Source organism: Periophthalmus magnuspinnatus, chromosome 7 (genome assembly GCF_009829125.3).
Source record: "Periophthalmus magnuspinnatus isolate fPerMag1 chromosome 7, fPerMag1.2.pri, whole genome shotgun sequence".
Taxonomy (NCBI): Eukaryota; Metazoa; Chordata; class Actinopteri; order Gobiiformes; family Gobiidae; genus Periophthalmus; species Periophthalmus magnuspinnatus.
Genome location: NC_047132.1, coordinates 24,845,089 through 24,863,833, shown reverse-complemented (window position 1 = coordinate 24,863,833; position 18,745 = coordinate 24,845,089). Strand labels below are relative to the sequence as shown.

At 39.5% G+C, this 18,745-nt stretch overlaps 3 protein-coding genes across 3 annotated transcripts; all 3 read left to right on the top strand.

Annotated features, from left to right (window-relative positions):
* Positions 1-15: 15 nt before the first annotated feature.
* tktb (transketolase b) lies at positions 16-5,536 on the top strand. The gene is made up of 14 exons (XM_033969306.2): positions 16-291; positions 1,597-1,714; positions 1,791-1,904; positions 2,002-2,099; positions 2,429-2,620; positions 2,748-2,875; positions 3,331-3,530; positions 3,648-3,812; positions 3,885-4,041; positions 4,127-4,257; positions 4,328-4,411; positions 4,487-4,583; positions 4,701-4,820; positions 4,938-5,536. Exons 1-14 carry the CDS (start codon positions 185-187, stop codon positions 5,108-5,110), a joined length of 1,884 nt encoding a protein of 627 aa, XP_033825197.1. The 5' UTR covers positions 16-184; the 3' UTR covers positions 5,111-5,536.
* A 1,622-nt stretch (positions 5,537-7,158) lies between these two features.
* Positions 7,159-7,738, top strand: LOC129456362 (calsequestrin-1-like). Its single transcript, XM_055222802.1, has 2 exons — positions 7,159-7,272; positions 7,376-7,738. The coding sequence occupies exons 1-2, from the start codon at positions 7,159-7,161 to the stop codon at positions 7,670-7,672; spliced, it is 411 nt and encodes a 136-aa protein (XP_055078777.1). The 3' UTR covers positions 7,673-7,738.
* Positions 7,674-14,537, top strand: si:dkey-32e6.6 (extracellular matrix protein 2; the record flags this gene model as incomplete). The annotated part of the gene is made up of 7 exons (XM_033968885.2): positions 7,674-7,911; positions 8,082-8,197; positions 8,785-8,917; positions 9,526-9,683; positions 9,767-9,906; positions 13,889-14,215; positions 14,351-14,537. Coding segments are annotated over 7 exons (1,299 nt in total), but the record flags the coding sequence as incomplete, so codon positions are not given.
* Positions 14,538-18,745: the final 4,208 nt, after the last annotated feature.

Sequence of the window (18,745 nt, the reverse complement as noted above, 5' to 3'; positions counted from 1 at the left end):
GTGGCTGAGCGGGGACATAAATCCACTTCCTCGTTTCCTGTCCCTCCTTCACTGCTGTACTCGAGTAGTTTGCAGCGTTGTGGCGCAGCATTTCAACAACAGCATCGTCAAACTTTTGTGCGCGTGGATTAGCCAAAGTGCAGTGTTAAGTAAGTGCTACTGTCTGTGGATCAACTCAACCATCATGACTAGCTACCATAAACCCGATGAGAAAACTCTGCAGGGGTTGAAAGACGTCGCTAACAAGCTAAGGATCAACTCCATCAAAGCGACGTGCGCCTCCAACTCTGGGTAAGTGATTCATCAGGATTAATACCCATTAACTTATAAGCATCCATAAAATCCAAATTGTTAACGTGTGAGTATTATATAAACCTGTGTATAAAGTGCGTTTTCAAGTCAATGAGTAGTACGCACGTCTCGCCTCTTGGGCAGGATGCACGTGTGGCATATAATCTCGCGATAAAACACGAGAATGTACGGAAAGTTTTATTCAAAATTCCGATTTGCAGGTCATTCATAATAGATTCTTCTTAAACTCAAGAAATTAGAGTGCAGTAGAACAGAGTGGATGAAATGGAGAGGTCTTGTGTAATAAACATTGGCATATTGATGAGAAAATTGACAGTTTACCACAAATCACATGATGGTCCAGATGCCTTTACGTGCGCGCGTGGTCGGGTCATTGCTTTCAATTAAACTGCAGCAGAAATATATTATACTGTTATACAACTAGTCTGAAAGTGATGCAGTATGTTGGAGTTTTTATCTGTGCCTTAATTGTTCGTAACATATCTGTTTCTATTCTAGAGATCTTTATCTATCTGAACACAAAATCGTCAGTAAAAGGAAAAAATTGAAAATCGATTGTGTATTACACAAAATGGAGAGGAAGATTTTTGGCTTGAAGCTATGGTTTTAATATGTAGTCTTGTAAGATTGTTTATGGTATTTGAGTCAACCTATAGTTTGGCTAGTTTTGTTAGTATTGTCTTTCTTGTAGAAGGAAGTGCGCACAGTATGAATGAATGAACAATAGCTGTCTTATTTACAAAGGCCAATGCCATAGTGTTTTTTTGTTTTGTTTTTTTTAAACTTCCATCAGTGTGCACCTTTTTGTGTTCTCTCTTTTGACATTTTGTAAACACATTTTAATTTTTTACAGCAGCAGATCTCTCAACAAAGGCCAACTGGTAAACTATGCATTGGGTTTGAAGTTCAACTAAAAAAAAAAAAAAGATTGTTGTGAAGTTTAGCATGTGTAAATAATGGCACAATTTTAAGGAACTTGAGGTGCTCTTTGTGGTAATGTTGAGTTATATGTTACTAAACATGTCCCTTACGATACTGAGACCACTAAACGGCAACTAACCTTTGCACACTTCTGACTTTTGACTTTGTGGTTTGAGCACATACATTACAATCTATTGAAAAAATCCTTAAAGATATGAGTTTTCAGATTTTGGCATAGCCATAGCGTTTGATATTTGTAATGCTTCTCTTATGAAGACATTCATTGTAATGATAAATGTATTGTATTATTGTTTTATTTTAATATAATATAATGTATACTTTTTTTTTATTTTTTTTTTAAAGTCACCCTACATCATGCTGCAGCGCTGCCGAGCTCATGTCCGTACTGTTTTTTCACACCATGCGCTACAAAGCTGATGATCCCCGCAACCAATGCAATGACCGCTTTGTACTGTCAAAGGTTAGTATATACTGTCAGGAATTATCTGTCTAGCTTGCCACATGAGAAACTGAGGATCCCCCTTTTCTGTCAACAGGGTCATGCTGCACCTGTCCTATATGCTGCCTGGGCTGAGGCTGGATATGTTAAGGAAGCAGACCTTCTAAATCTCCGTAAGATTGACTCTGACTTGGAGGGGCATCCCACACCAGTATGTATTTAAAAAAAAAAAAAAAAAAGACACATGCACTTAATGTTTTGTTTCTAGAGCCATAATGCAATTTTCATCTATATTTATTATTTTTTAGAAACTGGCCTTTGTGGATGTGGCTACTGGATCACTAGGGCAAGGCCTTGGTGCTGCATGTGGTATGGCCTATACTGGGAAATACTTTGACAAGTCCAGGTATGTTTTAGAAATCCCAAAATCATATATATATATATATATATATATATATATATATATATATATATATATATATATATATATATATATATATATATATATATATATATAATTTTTTTTTTTTTATTCAGTGTAATTGAGTTGTGGATAGATACTTGCTTTTATCAGTGTTGCATCTCCTGTGATGACCGTGTCTGGTTTGGTTTCAATTCATGCGTCTAGTTTCAGCAAACCAGGAAGCAGTTCCTTTTATTACTGTAACTTGTTTACACACCTCCCTTTTATTCTTGCAAGAAACATGCGTAACCTGTATAACAATTTCTTTGTAGCTACCGTGTGTACTGCATGCTGGGTGATGGTGAGTGTTCAGAGGGCTCTGTGTGGGAGGCCATGGCCTTCGCGTCTTACTACAAGCTGGACAATCTGGTGGCTATAATGGACGTGAACCGACTGGGACAAAGTGAACCTGCTCCTCTTCAGCACGACATGGAGACATACCGGAAGCGCTGTGAAGCTTTTGGGTTAGTCTTTTCAATTGTGCATCCTTGCCTTTTTACACTTCAAATGTGCTATAAAACACAACTCTCCAGCACTATAATTGTTCATGCACTCCAGGTTAAATGCTGAAATAACTTGTCTTTTATGTAGGTGGAACACATATGTTGTGGATGGGCATGATGTGGAGGAGCTGTGCAAGGCTTTCTGGCAGGCTCAACAAGTGAAGGATAAACCCACATGCATTGTAGCCAAGACCTTCAAAGGCAAAGGACTCAAAAGTATGTCCCTTTTTTTGTTAAAAGATCTAATAAGATGTGAAATTGATGTGCCCAGGTCATACTGATTTTATTATTTTGTGTCATTTTTTTTTTTTTTTTTTTTTTTTTTTTTTTTATGCTGAAGGATTTCTGCTTTGAGTTTCCAGATCCTAGGGTTAAAATCAGTTGATATTGGACCTAAAGCACTCTATTCTCTATCCAATTCACATCTGTACCCAATCATATGTTGTATTTGTAGTCTTTATCCTCTCAACAAAGGCCAACTGGTAAACTATGCATTGGGTTTGAAGTTCAACTAAAAAAACAAACAAAAAATTGAGTGTAGGCCAAAATTGGCACTGTCACTTTTATCTTGTTCTAAAATGTATTCACCGACTGAATTTGATGCTTTGAGCTTTCAAATCATAACATATGCCATAACAACCACTGTTTTTAAACTGTAACTTTCCTTTTAGATATTGAAGATTTTGAGAACTGGCATGGAAAGCCAATCCCTAAAGACCGTGTTGATGACGTCCTAAATGACCTCCGGGCTCTTATCCAAGTTCCAAACAAAACTCTGTCCCCTCAGTTACCAGCTAATGATGCAGCCCCTGTTGACCTCTCTCGCCCTATCACTCTTCCCTCACCCCCAGCTTACAAAAAAGGAGACAAGGTATTGATGTTGTTGTTTTTTTTTGGGGGGGGGGTTTAGATCAAAGCGCTTTTGTGATCAGCAGATGGGTAAAGTTCATGAGTATTGATTACATTTCATTTTTGTTTGTCTTGTTAGATTGCCACAAGACGTGCCTATGGAGTTGCTCTGGCCAAAATGGGTCAGGCTAGTCAAAGAGTGGTGGCCCTGGATGGTGATACCAAAAATTCCACTTTCTCAGACATGTTTAAGAAGGCGTTCCCCGACCGCTATATTGAATGCTTCATCGCTGAACAGAATATGGTGTGCACATTTTCACCCAATAGAAATAAAGTTGTTAAGCTCTGTACAGATGTTTATATTTTCTTGCTACAGGTGGGAGTGGCCATCGGCTGTGCTACACGAGATCGTACCGTTGCATTTGCCAGCACCTTTGCAGCTTTTCTGTCTAGAGCTTATGACCAGATTCGAATGGGTGCCATATCGCAGACAAATGTGAACCTGGTCGGCTCCCACTGTGGAGTCTCTATTGGTAAGATGTTGAAAGTCAAAGTTTTGCTTATATTCCAATTGTCCTTGGCCATTAACCATTTGTGCCAACTTTCTTTCCATTTTAGGTGAGGATGGTCCTTCTCAAATGGCCCTTGAAGATTTGGCCATGTTCAGGGCAATCCCAACATGTACTGTGTTCTACCCCAGTGATGGAGTGTCCACAGAAAGGGCAGTGGAACTCGCTGCTAACACACAGGTTTGTTATTATTATTGAGATTAATTTTATGTTACTGGTGTGTTTATTTAATTTTATCGCTGCTTCTCAGGGTATTTGTTTCATCCGTACTAGCAGACCAGACACTGCTGTTATTTACTCTCCAGATGAAAAATTGGAAATAGGAGTAGCAAAGGTAAGTGAGTTGGTGAAAAGATGCATATAAATTATAAAAGGTGAAACTACTAAAATGGCATTTGTTTCTTCTCAGGTGGTGAAGCAGTCTGATAATGATTGCGTCACAGTGATAGGAGCTGGGGTCACTCTCCATGAAGCCCTGGCTGCAGCTGACATCTTGGCCAGTGAAGGTAGACTCATACTGCCCTCTAGTGGATACATGCATAAATGTCCATAATGGCTCATCTTTCTGGTGACTGGAGATCAGTTTTTGTTTTTTTAACAAAAAAAATGTTTTAATTCCCTAGGAAAAAATATCCGCGTAATTGACCCGTTCACCATTAAACCCTTGGATGCTGGCACAATTGTGTCCAGTGCTAAAGCAACAAGAGGACATATTATTACTGTAGAAGACCACTACAAAGAAGGTAAGTGTTATTGCATAAGAGATGTTGGTGTGGAGATTTGTCTAGGAGATGAGAACATTTCCATTGCACAATTATAGATATTTATTTGTAATGTCCTGTGTTTTTCTCCTGTTCCAGGTGGCCTTGGAGAAGCTGTCCTGTCTGCTGTCGCCACTGAACCTGGTATAATTGTTACCCGCTTGGCAGTGACTGGTGTACCACGAAGTGGAAAACCTCAGGAGCTCCTGGACCTTTATGGCATCAGTGCCAAACACATTGCTAATGCAGTGCGTCAGACCTTTGCAAACTAGTTATTTTTGCTTGCCTAGTAGCTTCAATATTCCTGTCTTGTTAATGCAAAACCGCAGCGACTTTAAACGGTACCCATTATTTTTTTGGAGGCAATCACATGTTAAATGTTTAGGGCTTTGTGTGTGAAGAGAGAAAAAAAAAAACGTTACCACACACTACAACATTCCTCTTCAACTTCAATCACTGAATGATGAATTAGACCAAATGGATATGAAATGTGATGCTATTTAATTCATTATTTTTCTGTTCCACTTTTTAATTTTACTTGATGTTACTGTCTCATCTGCAACATTTTTCTTCTCTGGCAAAAAACAGTGGTTGACTGTTTAAAATTATAAAAGGAAAAAAAAAAAAAATCAAAATGCTAACATTCCAAACTACACATTTCTAATCAGTCTGGTGTGAATAAAATAATACCCCTCAGCCTTTTGTGTTGCAATCATGTTATTTATATATATTTAATAATTATACAGCATCTTGTAATGGGAACACTCATGTTAACTATTATGTGTGTATACATGAGATGACTGCAAAGGAAAAATGCAACTTAAACTTAATACTGAATTGCCTGCATTTGGCCTCATAAATACTCTTACAATATCTTTAGCAATGTTGCCTGGACCCTTACATGTGACAGATTTGACAGATCTAGCGTGTGTTTGTGTGGTTACAGAACAAATAAAGGAGCTGTCGGCAGATTTCACCCCTAAGTGAAAATCCTGGCCGTCGCCACATTGGCCTGTGGCACCTGTTCTGTTTGGCACTTGGACAGCTCTGGTAGACTGCATGTGTCTGCACTGTGTATGTGTGAGGGAGGTTGTGTGTCCAGACACCCTCATGTTTTGAGTGCTTGTATTTAATTTGATACATAGATGTCACTGGACTGTGGCCAAACATGCTGGACTCTGGTTGAACTTTCTACCAACCTTGTAATTGTCCGATATCAGCATTTATCAACCACGTCCCAGCTACTTTCTTAAAACAGCTGGTATGTACCACATCACTATTTATCACCCACTTACTGTACAAAAATACTTATTATGCAGAGTCTTATGTACATATTTTCAAAGTTTACAAAGTTGAAGACTTTTGGAACCAACATTATTATTACATATAGCTATTGTATCTATTGATGTGCACTGTCTGGTCACGCCAAGTGGTGGTTGTGTGAGTAATACTATTTAAAAAAAAAAAAAAAAAAAAAAAAAAATATATATATATATATATATATATATATATATATATATATATATATATATAAATATTTAATAAATAAGTCTGCTAATTGATAAGTTGTTTTTCATATGTCCCAGTGCAGGGTGAGCAGACTATTATGAAAGAATGGGAGAGCACGGGGAAGTACAGAGAGCAGGGCAGACGCAGCCTAGTAAGGCCTTTATTACCAATGTGAGAGTTTATTTTTTTACCTCTCCACCTCCTACTTATTCCATTCTCATGTCTAGTCCTCTCTCTACATTCACCTCGCAGAGAAGGAGGCAGGTGCACCACAAGCCTGTTTTTTCTCAGCATCTTGGGAGCTGGGGATTCACAGTTTTAAAACCATTGTACAAATATCTTTTTCTGCAGATGGAAGCAATGTGGATTATTGTCATTTCTGTAAATTGTTGGATTTTGACAGGACAAGCTTTTGACATTTGGACAGACCGGGATGCAAGAATTTTAACATCACATGAGTCAAACGAAGTGGAAAAAGCACCAATTCTTTCAAACAAGGGAAAAATAAGAGCACTGGCTGCACATGTTTTGGAAGCAAATGGCACAGTAGGTAAGAATGATTTATCATTTCTACTTGACTATAGTGACACACAAGAATAAAAAAAGAATGTAACACAGTGTAACATAACATGTCACTTCATTTAATTTCAATTGGATATTTAAGCAAAAGAAGCTAACTGCATAGTATTGCTGTATGCATTGTTTTAAAATCTGACTTAGAAGTTTCTTTATACATTTGGGAATAGCAGTCTATGAAATAATCAATTATTATGACTAATATTGTTTTACACATAAAGACAAGAACTTTGAAATGGACCAAAGGAATCATCAAAGGGAACCAAACTTCATGGAGATCATCAGAAGTAAGAGAGGTACCTGGGGCAGAAAGCATGTGGCAACTGTGGCATCAACTGTCTATCGAATAGTACGAATGCTCACTTACTTCAGTAAAGAACATTTTCTTCTTACTTTCTCTATGTGATGGTTTACAGTTTTGTGTCTTTTTGTGGCTCTTTCACTTTGTACAGGTGGGCTTGACACAACCTCTGAAGGGATGGAGAAGTAAAACTGAAAATGCCACCAGTGGACTCATGTCCGCTCTGAGAGATCTGTATACTGAAAAACAACGCCTTATGGACAAGGGCAAAACTAAGGTAGAGGAGGAAGAGGAGGAAGAGGATGATGATGATGATGATGATGACGATGACGATGACGACGATGATGATGATGATGAGGAGGAGGAGGAGGAAGAGGTTTTTGTTTTTGATAGTAAAACATGTTTGCTACAAGTGAACTTTAATTTAGCCATGTGTGTATTTCTCTGATACCAAGGAGGAAGAGGAGGAAGAAGAAGAGGAAGAAGAAGAGGAGGAGGAAGAGGAAGAAGAAGAGGAAGAACCTACAGAGGTCCCCAATAACCAAACAGAGACCCAGAGCAGTTTGGGACAGACTCAGCAGCCAACAGAGTGTGTTGTTGCTGATGGAGAGATCAACTGCAGAGGCCTGGGCCTAACTCAGCTGCCAAACATCAACAACCTGGACATCACCAAAATGGACATGACAGGTTGGTGCTTAGTACTAGTTTTTACCTATGTAGACGCTGTAGTTTCTTGAGACATGCACATTTTTTTTTTTATGTTCTAGTACTCTGTGAAGATAAAGTTAGTGTTGAGACAATTTTATCCTGTGTGTTGTACATTATATATTATCATTTCTACTCATGTCTTTTCATAGGCAACAGACTCAAAAGCATATTTCCAAAAGATTTCTCTGGCCTGACAAACCTGGACACACTGGACCTGAGCAAAAATGAACTAGTGGATGAGGCATTGAGTCAACGCCCCCTTTCTGTGAGTAAGACAAGTACAAATTGGATATGAACCTTCGAAAAAACTGCCCTCTGGAGGCTATGAATGCAATACAAAACATATTTTATTTAGAAGTTGATCTGCTGCCCTAAAACTGCATATTGACTGTGTCTTTAAAAGCCATTTTATAAGCTACCCCCCATAAATTAAAATAAAAACATTCTTAAACCATATCATTTTGGTCGTTTAGGAGTGTTTAGATCTGCATTAGTTTATCTAAATATACTAGCACAGGCCACAGTGAGGCTGCCCTAACACGCTGTGACCAATCGACTGCTATACCACTATGTTTTAACAGCACCATCAAAATTACAAAATTCCTATAATCATTCATGGGAAAAATAAAAACTTAAAAATATTCACAGTGCATTTACACATGCTGCTGTAATAATAGAGTAAAAAGGCAACGCTTTTCCTTGACACACAAACCACTGTGACTAAAAATACAGGATGGATGACGTGGAAGAGATTTTCTCATTTTGGTGTACTTTGGTGAACTGTGGATGCCAATTATGGACTTAGAGACACGTATGCATTAAGTCTATTTTATAACTAACTCTTTTTCTCAGAATTTGACCCTTCTAAAGATGTTAAACCTGGATGATAACCTGCTCACCACAATACCAGAACTACCAGCGTCTTTGGAGATGTTGTCTATAAACACCAACAGACTCAGTACAATCACCCCTCACAGTTTTAAAGGTATGCAATTTTGAAATAAAGGCTCTCTTACTTTTATCTTTTGAAATATGCTACAGGCACATGATATACTATACTTTAATTAATGGTGTGTTGAGATCAGCAGACCAGATGATTTTGGATGTTCCAAGGTCACAGCTAAAAACTAGAGGGGACAGAGATTTTGCTGTAGCGGGCCCCCGACTCTGGAACAGTCTTCCTCTGTGTATTAGAACAGCCCAGCTCTGTTGAAAACTCATTTGTTTGCACTGGCTTTTAACACGAGCTGAGCGGGACTCTTGTATTGTATTTTACTTGTATTGTTTTATCATGTTTTTGCATGTTTTGCACATTATATTGCCTTTGTACAGCACTCAGCCATGGTTGTTTTTAAATGTGCTTTATAAATACATTTGACTTGACTTGAATAGTTCAATGAAAACTCATATACAGACATAAGACACCTCACCTTTGTCTTTAGTTTACTTTGTGGGGCTGCCATGATATTGCTGTTTGGCACATACGCCAGACCTACCACCTACAAGAACCCTCTATTTGACAAGGCACAATTATATTATTTGTTGACACATCTAATCCTTAATATGCTTAATATCCTTATGCCTTAATTTTAGGTCTGACTAACCTTGTGAGTCTGGAGATAGAGGAGAACTTGCTTCATGAGGGCACAGTCTCACCTCAGGCTTTTAAACCTTTGGAAAACCTTCTTCATCTTCAGCTTGACAATAACCGCTTTAGATCCTTCCCCCTGGGCCTCCCTCCCACTCTGCAGGTAAAAGGCTCTGCAACATAAACACAAGTCTTTCAAAATCTGTGCAGACTGGAGCTGTCACTTTTGTTGTTTTTTTTACTTAGGAGTTGGAGATCAGTCAAAATCTCATTGAGGAGATAAGAGAAGAGGCACTAAGAGGCTGTATCCATCTGAGAATAATGGACATGAGCCACAACCTGCTGAATCAGAGAGGCATTAGTGCCAACACTTGGAGACAAGCACGGTATGATTTTAATACACTTGCAGTTTATGGAATTACCACAAGAGGGCAGCCAACAATCCAACATCTTAAACTAAGGGCTAACTCATCTGATTGAGGATATTTTCCTTATATAGCAAATGTGTCAGGAATCTTACACATAGTTTTGGTATGGCTGCGAATTCATTTTTGGTGGAATAATATTTAACAAAAATCTGTATTTGGATATTTTCACAGCCCACTTCAAAGTCTAACCTTTATACAGACAGAAATTATGGGATGAGCACAAACAAACAAACAAACAAAAAACAAACCATAAACAGGACTAATCCCCTGATTATATGCTCTCTAGCTGAGGCTCATATAATATATCTACAATTACATTTCACCACCACAAGGGGATAGCTTTGGTCTAAATATTCTGACCGTGAATCTCACACAGACCTCCTTTTAGACATGACAGCTTACTGACAGTTCACTTTCTTTTAGCATGTGTAAAAATGACACTTTATCTGCTTGACTGAATCTCACATTCCAGCGTCATGAGTCATGTATAGGTACATATGTTGTTACCCTAAACCACATAGACACAAAGTGATGGTGTGACGAGGGAGGGAGTCTGGTGAGTGTGTTAAAGTGTGCCTTGTTTAAATATAGTGAATTCCAGTGTGATTTCCCTTTTTCTCAAGCACCATTTTGAACCACAGTGGGAAAGAAGGGAACAAAAATGAAAAGGGAAAGCTGTCTCAACAGTTTAGTGCATGTGCATCCAAAAGAGTACAATTATTTTTTTATACAGACTTGAAACATATTGATACCTAAATGTGATGTGTTCTGTCTTTGTTTAATATGAGAAAGAGCAAGTTAACACATTTAGAAGTAAACGTTTCACCAACCTTTTTCCCCCAATGCAATTCCTGTCCTCAAATTACTCAAATGAAGTGTACTCTTGGTCACTCCTTTGATACTGCAACACTCTGAACATACACAAATAAATGCCATTAAAGTCAACAGTTTCAATTGCTACTGAAGAAACAGAACAGAACAGAAAATCTTAAACGCCAGGCCAATTGACAAATATACAGTGCATCAAATAAAACGGCCCTGTAGCGCTCACATCAATGCGTTTGGGTTGAGCCAAGTACCTAGTCAATGTTACTGTTGCCTCCCACTGTGTCTGGGGATTTGGGGCCTAATTAGAGCTCCAACGTGGTCTGAGTCTTTTGGCTGGAGCGGGAGCACTTAATATGTGTCATCTGGGAATATATTTTCTCTGTGATTGGCGCAACAACCGACACATCTGTTCACTATTTCAACACAGGTATGGTGTGCAGTTTATCCAGTAGCCCCATAATAAATGTTATTCTTCTATCAGGCATATACTTAGACTGCTTAAGGCACCACACACATTGCCTGGGCTTTCATCTGTAAAGGCACCGACCATCCTCAGTTCTTGACTATCATTTCCGGTATCTCCATTTGCCCCAATCAAATAATTAAACTTGTGTGCTTAAATAAGGAAATATGGCAAGGATATTGTGGGTTCAATTCTACGTTAAAATAGGAAACATAAATCAGTGGAAGCCATATTTGTAAATTATTATCTTATATATTTTGTATGTTCTACAGCTCAACCTGATTCAGTCATGTCACTTACTCCAGAGAACTTAATGTTGTTGTTTTTTTCTCCTTCTCTGTTAGATTTATACAACATAATGATTTTGGCTGCAGGCTCAGAGGGACTGGCTGGAGGTTCAGAGATCTGAGGATATGCATGTTGTGTCACAGCCTGATAAGACAGATTGGTTTATTCTCAAACCAACACTAATTAGTTCTATCAAAACCTTTGAAAACACACTAGGCTTCAATGATGCTACCTAATTTTTGTTTTCAGGACACAGTATGTAAAATAGATGTATTATTGCTCATAAATAGTTTCAAGAACAAGCATTCTTACTGTGAGTGGAGTTGTGTCTTCATCGATCTGACCTGTAACTTGGCCTGATAAGGTCACCTGCTTGTTTCCATGGAAATAGATAAGTACTTACTGTGGAGCATTCCAGATGATATACTTAAGATTACATTTTATTGTTCCCATGGAGGAACTTGTCCTCTGTATTTGACCCATCCTTCAATCCCACCGGGGCATCTCCTCAGGAGCAGTGAGCACCACAGAACAGTGATCGGGGACCCATCTCCATAATCTTGTTGCTAAATTTGGTCAGGTCTCCCTTAGCTGGAAGATTTTATATATGTTGTCATGGAGACAGTGGACCTGTCAGTTGTCTACTATCATACTAGTGCATAGTGCTCCTTTAAATATACCTGAGGAAAACGTCCTTCAATTACTTTTTAAAAGGCCGCAGAACCAACCACTAGTATACTGTGTATTCATATCCTCTCCTAAAGAGGTGACCAATACTCTTTTCTCCCATTAATCACTCATCATATTCTTATTTCCATTACAGTCTTAGCCTGTCTAGTCCGTTGGCATGGTCTCTGGTGGCAGTATTACCTGTGGTTCTGGTTGGATTTCCACAGTGCAGGGACGGCACAGTCTGAGCTGCGTTGGCACTTTACTTTGGCACAGATGGAAATATTTGAGTGAGTGTGAGACAGACACACCACTGTGCATTGGTCCATAATGTAACTATAAGGATGAGTAGAGCTTAAACTGATTAATGACATCCCCAATTAGAAAGAAAAAAAAAACCATCTCTGTTTTATAAACTATTTTATGACAACAGGCTGTGGGTGTGATCCACAGGCTGAGCAACAAACAAATGGTCCATTGTGGTCAAAGCTAAAATGCAGTTTCACACGCCTCATGACCGATTGTATATTAATATTTGGATGAGGTCAGAGCACTTTTTTCCATGGTATATCAGTCTGAGGAGGTCTCTATGCCACAAACATCAAGCTTTTAGTTTAAAACAGGTTTTTTACAATAGGTTTTATGGCCTATGGTAAAATCCCTTTGTTGCCTGCCCTTTTTCCAAATTATGCGTTGATTCCACTAGTTATCCCTGATCATTAATGCATAATTTATCCAAGCTGCAAGTAGCTTGAAGTATGGTCTCACATTTAACTCTGTATTGCTATTGGTACTGGTCACTGTTCTGTTTATGGTTTCTGGTTCTGGTTTCTCATATTATGTATATTGAACTGGCATTTCACCAAAATGCATTTTGAACTTGTTTGCCTGACTTCATGCAGCAAATTTAAAACAGCTGGGTTTGATATTTTAGTTCACTTAACTCAGTTCAAATCTCAGTCTTGGACCTGTATCTATCACTCAGAGTTGAGGCCTCCATGCCTTTGTGCAGTGCAGCCTCAGGCACATCTCCTGCTGCTCTCCCCATAGTTTAGCCTTTCACTCTGAACTCCCCAGCAGCGCCACTCTGGAGCAGACTGCAAAAACAAATGCAAAGACCAGTGAATGAACTAGAGGCAGATCTAGAACATTATTACAACATATTTGAACAGTTAACCATGTATATCTGCTATCATTAAATGTAAGTGAAAGCACGTTTAATAAAAAGTTAAACACATTAATTTGATGTATGGATGTGTAAAAAAAATGAGTACAGATAAAAAGATGCAACATGAAATTGGATAGAGAAGAATGTAAAATGTAATAGTAGTAATAGTAATAATGCCAGCTGTATTAACAATGTTAGTTCCACTGAGAGGGTGTGCCGCCTGCCTTTCTCCATGGAGATATTATTGCTTTGCTGGACATGTTCCACAATATGGCTTTAAAAAATAATGTGTTTTAATTGCAAAATAATTCCTGAAAAACAAGCATTAAAACTGGGAGCGGGGTCGCCTCTGTAACATGGCTTGGTGGTGCTACCTGTTGTCTCCATGGAGATACATAAGTTTAATGCTATACTGTAGAACATTCAATGAAAAGAAAACATTCACGTGGAGACGGGCAGGTGATGACCCTCCATCAGAAAAGTTACATAGTGCACCTAACATGTTACTTTGTGCTTGCTTTCAGTTCCCTTGAGACCCTGGACTTGTCGTTTAACCAGTTCACTTCTGTACCCACCGGTCTGCCCCGTTCACTGCTTAAACTGAAACTACACCACAACAACATCACCAGTGTCCCTCGCTTCACCTTCAGACACATGCGTCCCGGGCTGGCTTCACTGCGACTGTCCCATAATGCTTTAGGAAACCAAGGGGTGGAGCGTCACTCGTTTGTGGGCACATACCGGTCCCTCAGTGAGCTGCTATTGGACAACAACAGTCTGAAGGAGATACCCCGATGTGTGAGGCAGTTCAAGAACCTGCAAGTTCTCAGGCTGAATAACAACCAGATCAGGTGAATGAGTTAGTAAAATATTTTTTCGTAATACAAATTTGTTTGTTTAAATACACATGTATCATAATAAAACTACCTTGAAGCATAAATAATGAAGTATGCAATCAGCAGCTTACTTTTCTATATGTTCCTTAGGCTGGTGAACAAGTGGGGAGTGTGCCATCCTCGAAACTCAGGAACCACCTTGGCCTCTGTTCACATAGAAAACAATCAGATTGACGTGGATAAAATCCCTCGAAACGCTTTTAGCTGCCTCACTGATGCCAAGGGACTGGTCTTGATTCCACAAATGGGATATAATGGGGAACAAAACATAGTGTAAAGGCAGTTAAACATTATCTGCATTCCTGTTTTGTTATACAGTGTCAATAATGTCAAAGTAGTATTTTTATATATATATTTTTCTTTATATTTTATAGTGCACTGTAGATGTTATAAAGCACATATTCGCAAGCAGAGATAAAAAGTATAATAAAAAAAAAAATCATCAGCTTGTTACATCTTTGAAAAATAAAGTACTTGTCTTTCTGGCTACATTACTCTTCACTTTACTCTTCAGTGGATTGTATATAGCATAGTAAAAGTAGTAGTAGCAGGGGCCAGTCAAGTAACCCAGTAGATATAAAACATAGATTGTTAGAGGAAATCAGCCACATTTACTTTATATTCAATAGATTATGTGTCTACATGTAATAAGAAGTGTACAACAATTCTTCTTATATGGGACACTAAACATGAACATGTAGCTTTTATTTAGACCCAAAATATATGTATGACCAGATGCGCTCCAAACTAAACACTCATTAGTAACTTTTGTGTGAAACTCCCATATTTTCACTCAGATTCCCACAGATGTACACTTGCCCTCCTAATGTAAAGCGTATTGTGTCATGCAGGGTAGGATCACTTTCAGTAATTGTATTGGATAGTACATGCGTGACTGGTTTGGGCTGGGATACATGCAGAGGAGTGGGAGTAATTATTTGGGTTAGCAGTGGGGGCATTTGGAAAAAAAAGTGATGTTTGAGAGAACAGAAAAGCCAAGGAACTTTGTACAATATAGAGATTGTTCTAGGAAGGCCTATAAGCTGATTAGAGCAACATGAGACAAGTAACTGGATGTGAATCACACAGGCAAAAAAGAAAGTGCACTCTGGAGGAATGGTTACTTTTTATTCAGGTCATTTTTACACTATGGGAACTAAAGCCACTGAATTGTTTAACCTAAGCCAACCAAATCAACAAACTGACATCCCAGAGTCTTTTCAATGTCTGTCACTTGTGTAAACTGACTGACTTCTGTTAACTTAATTAAAATCTAACAATGAACCAATTGTTCTTCCGCCATCTTGGACCCAAACCTTCTCGCCCTTGACTAGAGAAAATAAATGCCGGAGCACTTGCATAAAAAGAGCTGTGGATTCAAGCTGATGCAAGTGAGAGTAATTGTGCTCATTTTAAAGTGAAGTCACCTCGCCCTGATCAAAAAGTCTAAATTTCCTGTGGTAATGTAATTAAAGCAAAACAGTGATTGCAACTTACAAGCTGGAAAAGAAAGAGTAAATTTCACCAAAACATGTCTGTATTTATTCACTCAGCAGTCACAGTTGAGGTAAACTATAATATACTTAGACATACTTGCATTGGGTTTAAAATCATTAGCACTTTGTCAATGGTTTCAATACAATACCGACATCAGGCTCTGGAGACACTATAGTGGAAATTTTAAGAAGAAAGGATGGAACAATTACAGTATAGTGGATCACACAAAACTCATAAGATTCTTCTATAGCTATCATTAGTAGATACTACAGGAAAAAGTTTTAAAATGTTTTGTAAGTGATTTCCAGAAAAGAGAGTGAAAAAATGCTACTTTTAACTTAGACCTGAGTGATACTGTGTCATTTCCAAAACTTTGTAAAGACCAAAATGCTAAACCGATGATGAAGTGATAATGTATTGTTACATTACACAAAATGAAAACTGATTTTTACCACTGTCACAGATGTTAGCATCCAAATAGAAAATGGTTTTCAACACAAAACAAGCACAATGAGCAAAAAAGACAGGCGAGCTGTGCCAAACGTCAAGGTCAGAGATACACTGCTGCTAAGAGACGGTGCTATCAGAGACGTGAGCCACAGAGGAATCCAAACATGCTGCTATCCCAGTTACACTGTTTTTTGAGATTACAAAACTACTACCAAAAGTTTTGTCAACACACTGAGGAGTTAAACAGCTGATTATGGACCTGGGTGCACCTGACACCAGAATGGAATGGGCTTAAGTCTTGGAAAGAGATTTCACTAAATTATTCAAGGAGTTTAATAGAGGTTAAGAAATTCATCAGTGGACCTCTTCCAAACATAGACAGAAGGAGGATGAACAAATTTACCCGTTTCAGCTGAACACTTGGTTGTTCAACGAGTGTGGGTTCAGGGGATTGCACTACACTGAGAACTTTGATCTATTCTGGAAACAAGAGGACCTGTTCAAGGGAAATGGCAGAGGTGCAGTGAGAGTGCTGACGGAGAACCTCCACCACGCTCTGAGGCACCGGCCTGGACAGGGACCTGTGCAGCCAGTAGGAGAAAAGAGGAACAAGAGCCGTGTCAGCACCAGCACCACAACTACCACAACAACCTCCCACAGTGAAGGATTCAGCGGCACCTCTACCTTCGCCAGACAACGAGTCAGCAGCACCACCATCTCCCTAAGAGAACAAGTCAGCACCACCACCACCACCTCCCCCAGAGAACAAGTAAGCAGCATCTCCACCTACTCCAGAGAACGAATCAGCAGCACCACCACCTGCCCCAGAGAATGCGTCAGGAGCACCTGCCCCAGAGAACAAATCAGCAGCACCTCCACCTGCCCCAGAGAACAAATCAGCAGCACCTCCACCTGCCCCAGAGAACGAAACAGCAGGACCCCCATCTGCCCCAGGGAACGAATCAGCAGCATCTCCTTCTGCCCCCAAGAACGAGTCAGCAGCAGCACCACCTGCCCCAGGGAACGAGTAAGCAGCAGCACCACCTGCCCCAGAGAATGCGTCAGGAGCACCTGCCCCAGAGAACAAATCAGCAGCACCTCCACCTGCCCCAGAGAACGAATCAGCAGGACCTTCATCTGCCCCAGGGAACGAATCAGCAGCACCTCCATCTGCCCCCAAGAACGAGTCAGCAGCAGCACCACCTGCCCCAGGGAACGAGTAAGCAGCAGCACCACCTGCCCCAGAGAATGCGTCAGGAGCACCTGCCCCAGAGAACAAATCAGCAGCACCTCCACCTGCCCCAGAGAACGAATCAGCAGCACCTCCATCTGCCCCCGAGAACGAGTAAGCAGCATCTCCACCTGCCCCAGATAATGAGTCAGCAGGGCCTCCATCTGCCCCAGAAAACCAGTCAGCAGCACCACTACCTGCCCCAGAGAATGAGTAAGCAGCATCTCCACCTGTCCCAGAGAATCAATCAGCAGCACCCCCTAATTTTCAGAGATGAGGTAGTAGCAGATCAGAGGAGAGAAAAGAGTAAGTCCGAGTTTTGTCTGTCCAAACACTTTAGTTCAGAGTTTCAAGAAAAGATTTAAAAATAAGACCCTTGGCCCTGTATATTGGCATTATGTACATCGTGAAGCTGAATCCCGTTGCCTCCCCTCTCGGCCTGGGCGTGTAATCACATGTTAGATGGGTCCTCTCAGTCGTTCTGTGCATGTGGTGTATCGTCTCCATAATTGTACAGTCATTTTGCAAACGGCACATTACTGTCTAAGAACCAACACATTCCCTTTATACAGGAGTTTGGCACACACACACTTAGAGGCAATCACTCACAAAGTATTTCCTATTCACTTGAGCCATAGAACCTTTCCTTACTTAAATGTCCAAAATTCACCTAACACTTTGTCGGTGTCACTCATAACTGCCACGCAAATATATTATGAGGTGATATTTTTCACTGCAGATGTTTAGACTCTCCACAACAAGTGTTACGCTTATGTGGCCGAATGTGCAGTGCTTTTTGTCACAGCGAATGGTCTGTACACGAGTGACAGCCGCTTCCTGTATTTATTATTAAACGAGGGGGGACATTGGCCGATAAACCAAAACAAACTGGGAACACACAGAGCTGAAGAATGTGTCACAAATTAAAGTATTCAGAAATGTGAGACGAGAAGTGGGAAAGCGACAGGAAGCAAGTTAACATTAAGACTAAAACTTATTTTTCCATAATGATTCTTGATCAACTTTTACATCTTCTGCAATCTTCTCTTAAGAACATGAGCTTCCAATAACAAACTCCAACATTTAAAAGCGTATTTAGATGTGTTTTGAAATATTCTTAATTAAGCTGTATATGTGTTTTATTTTATTTTAAGAAATTATTTTCCAATTCGTTGCAGGTAACAAATGCACTGCAATCTCTCAATGTTTGGGGAATAATGTCCTTTGAAGCTGCTGTTGAGATAAGGAAATACAATTTATAACTTTTTAAAAAAATATGAGTTGTATGATGTATCTCAAAATCACAT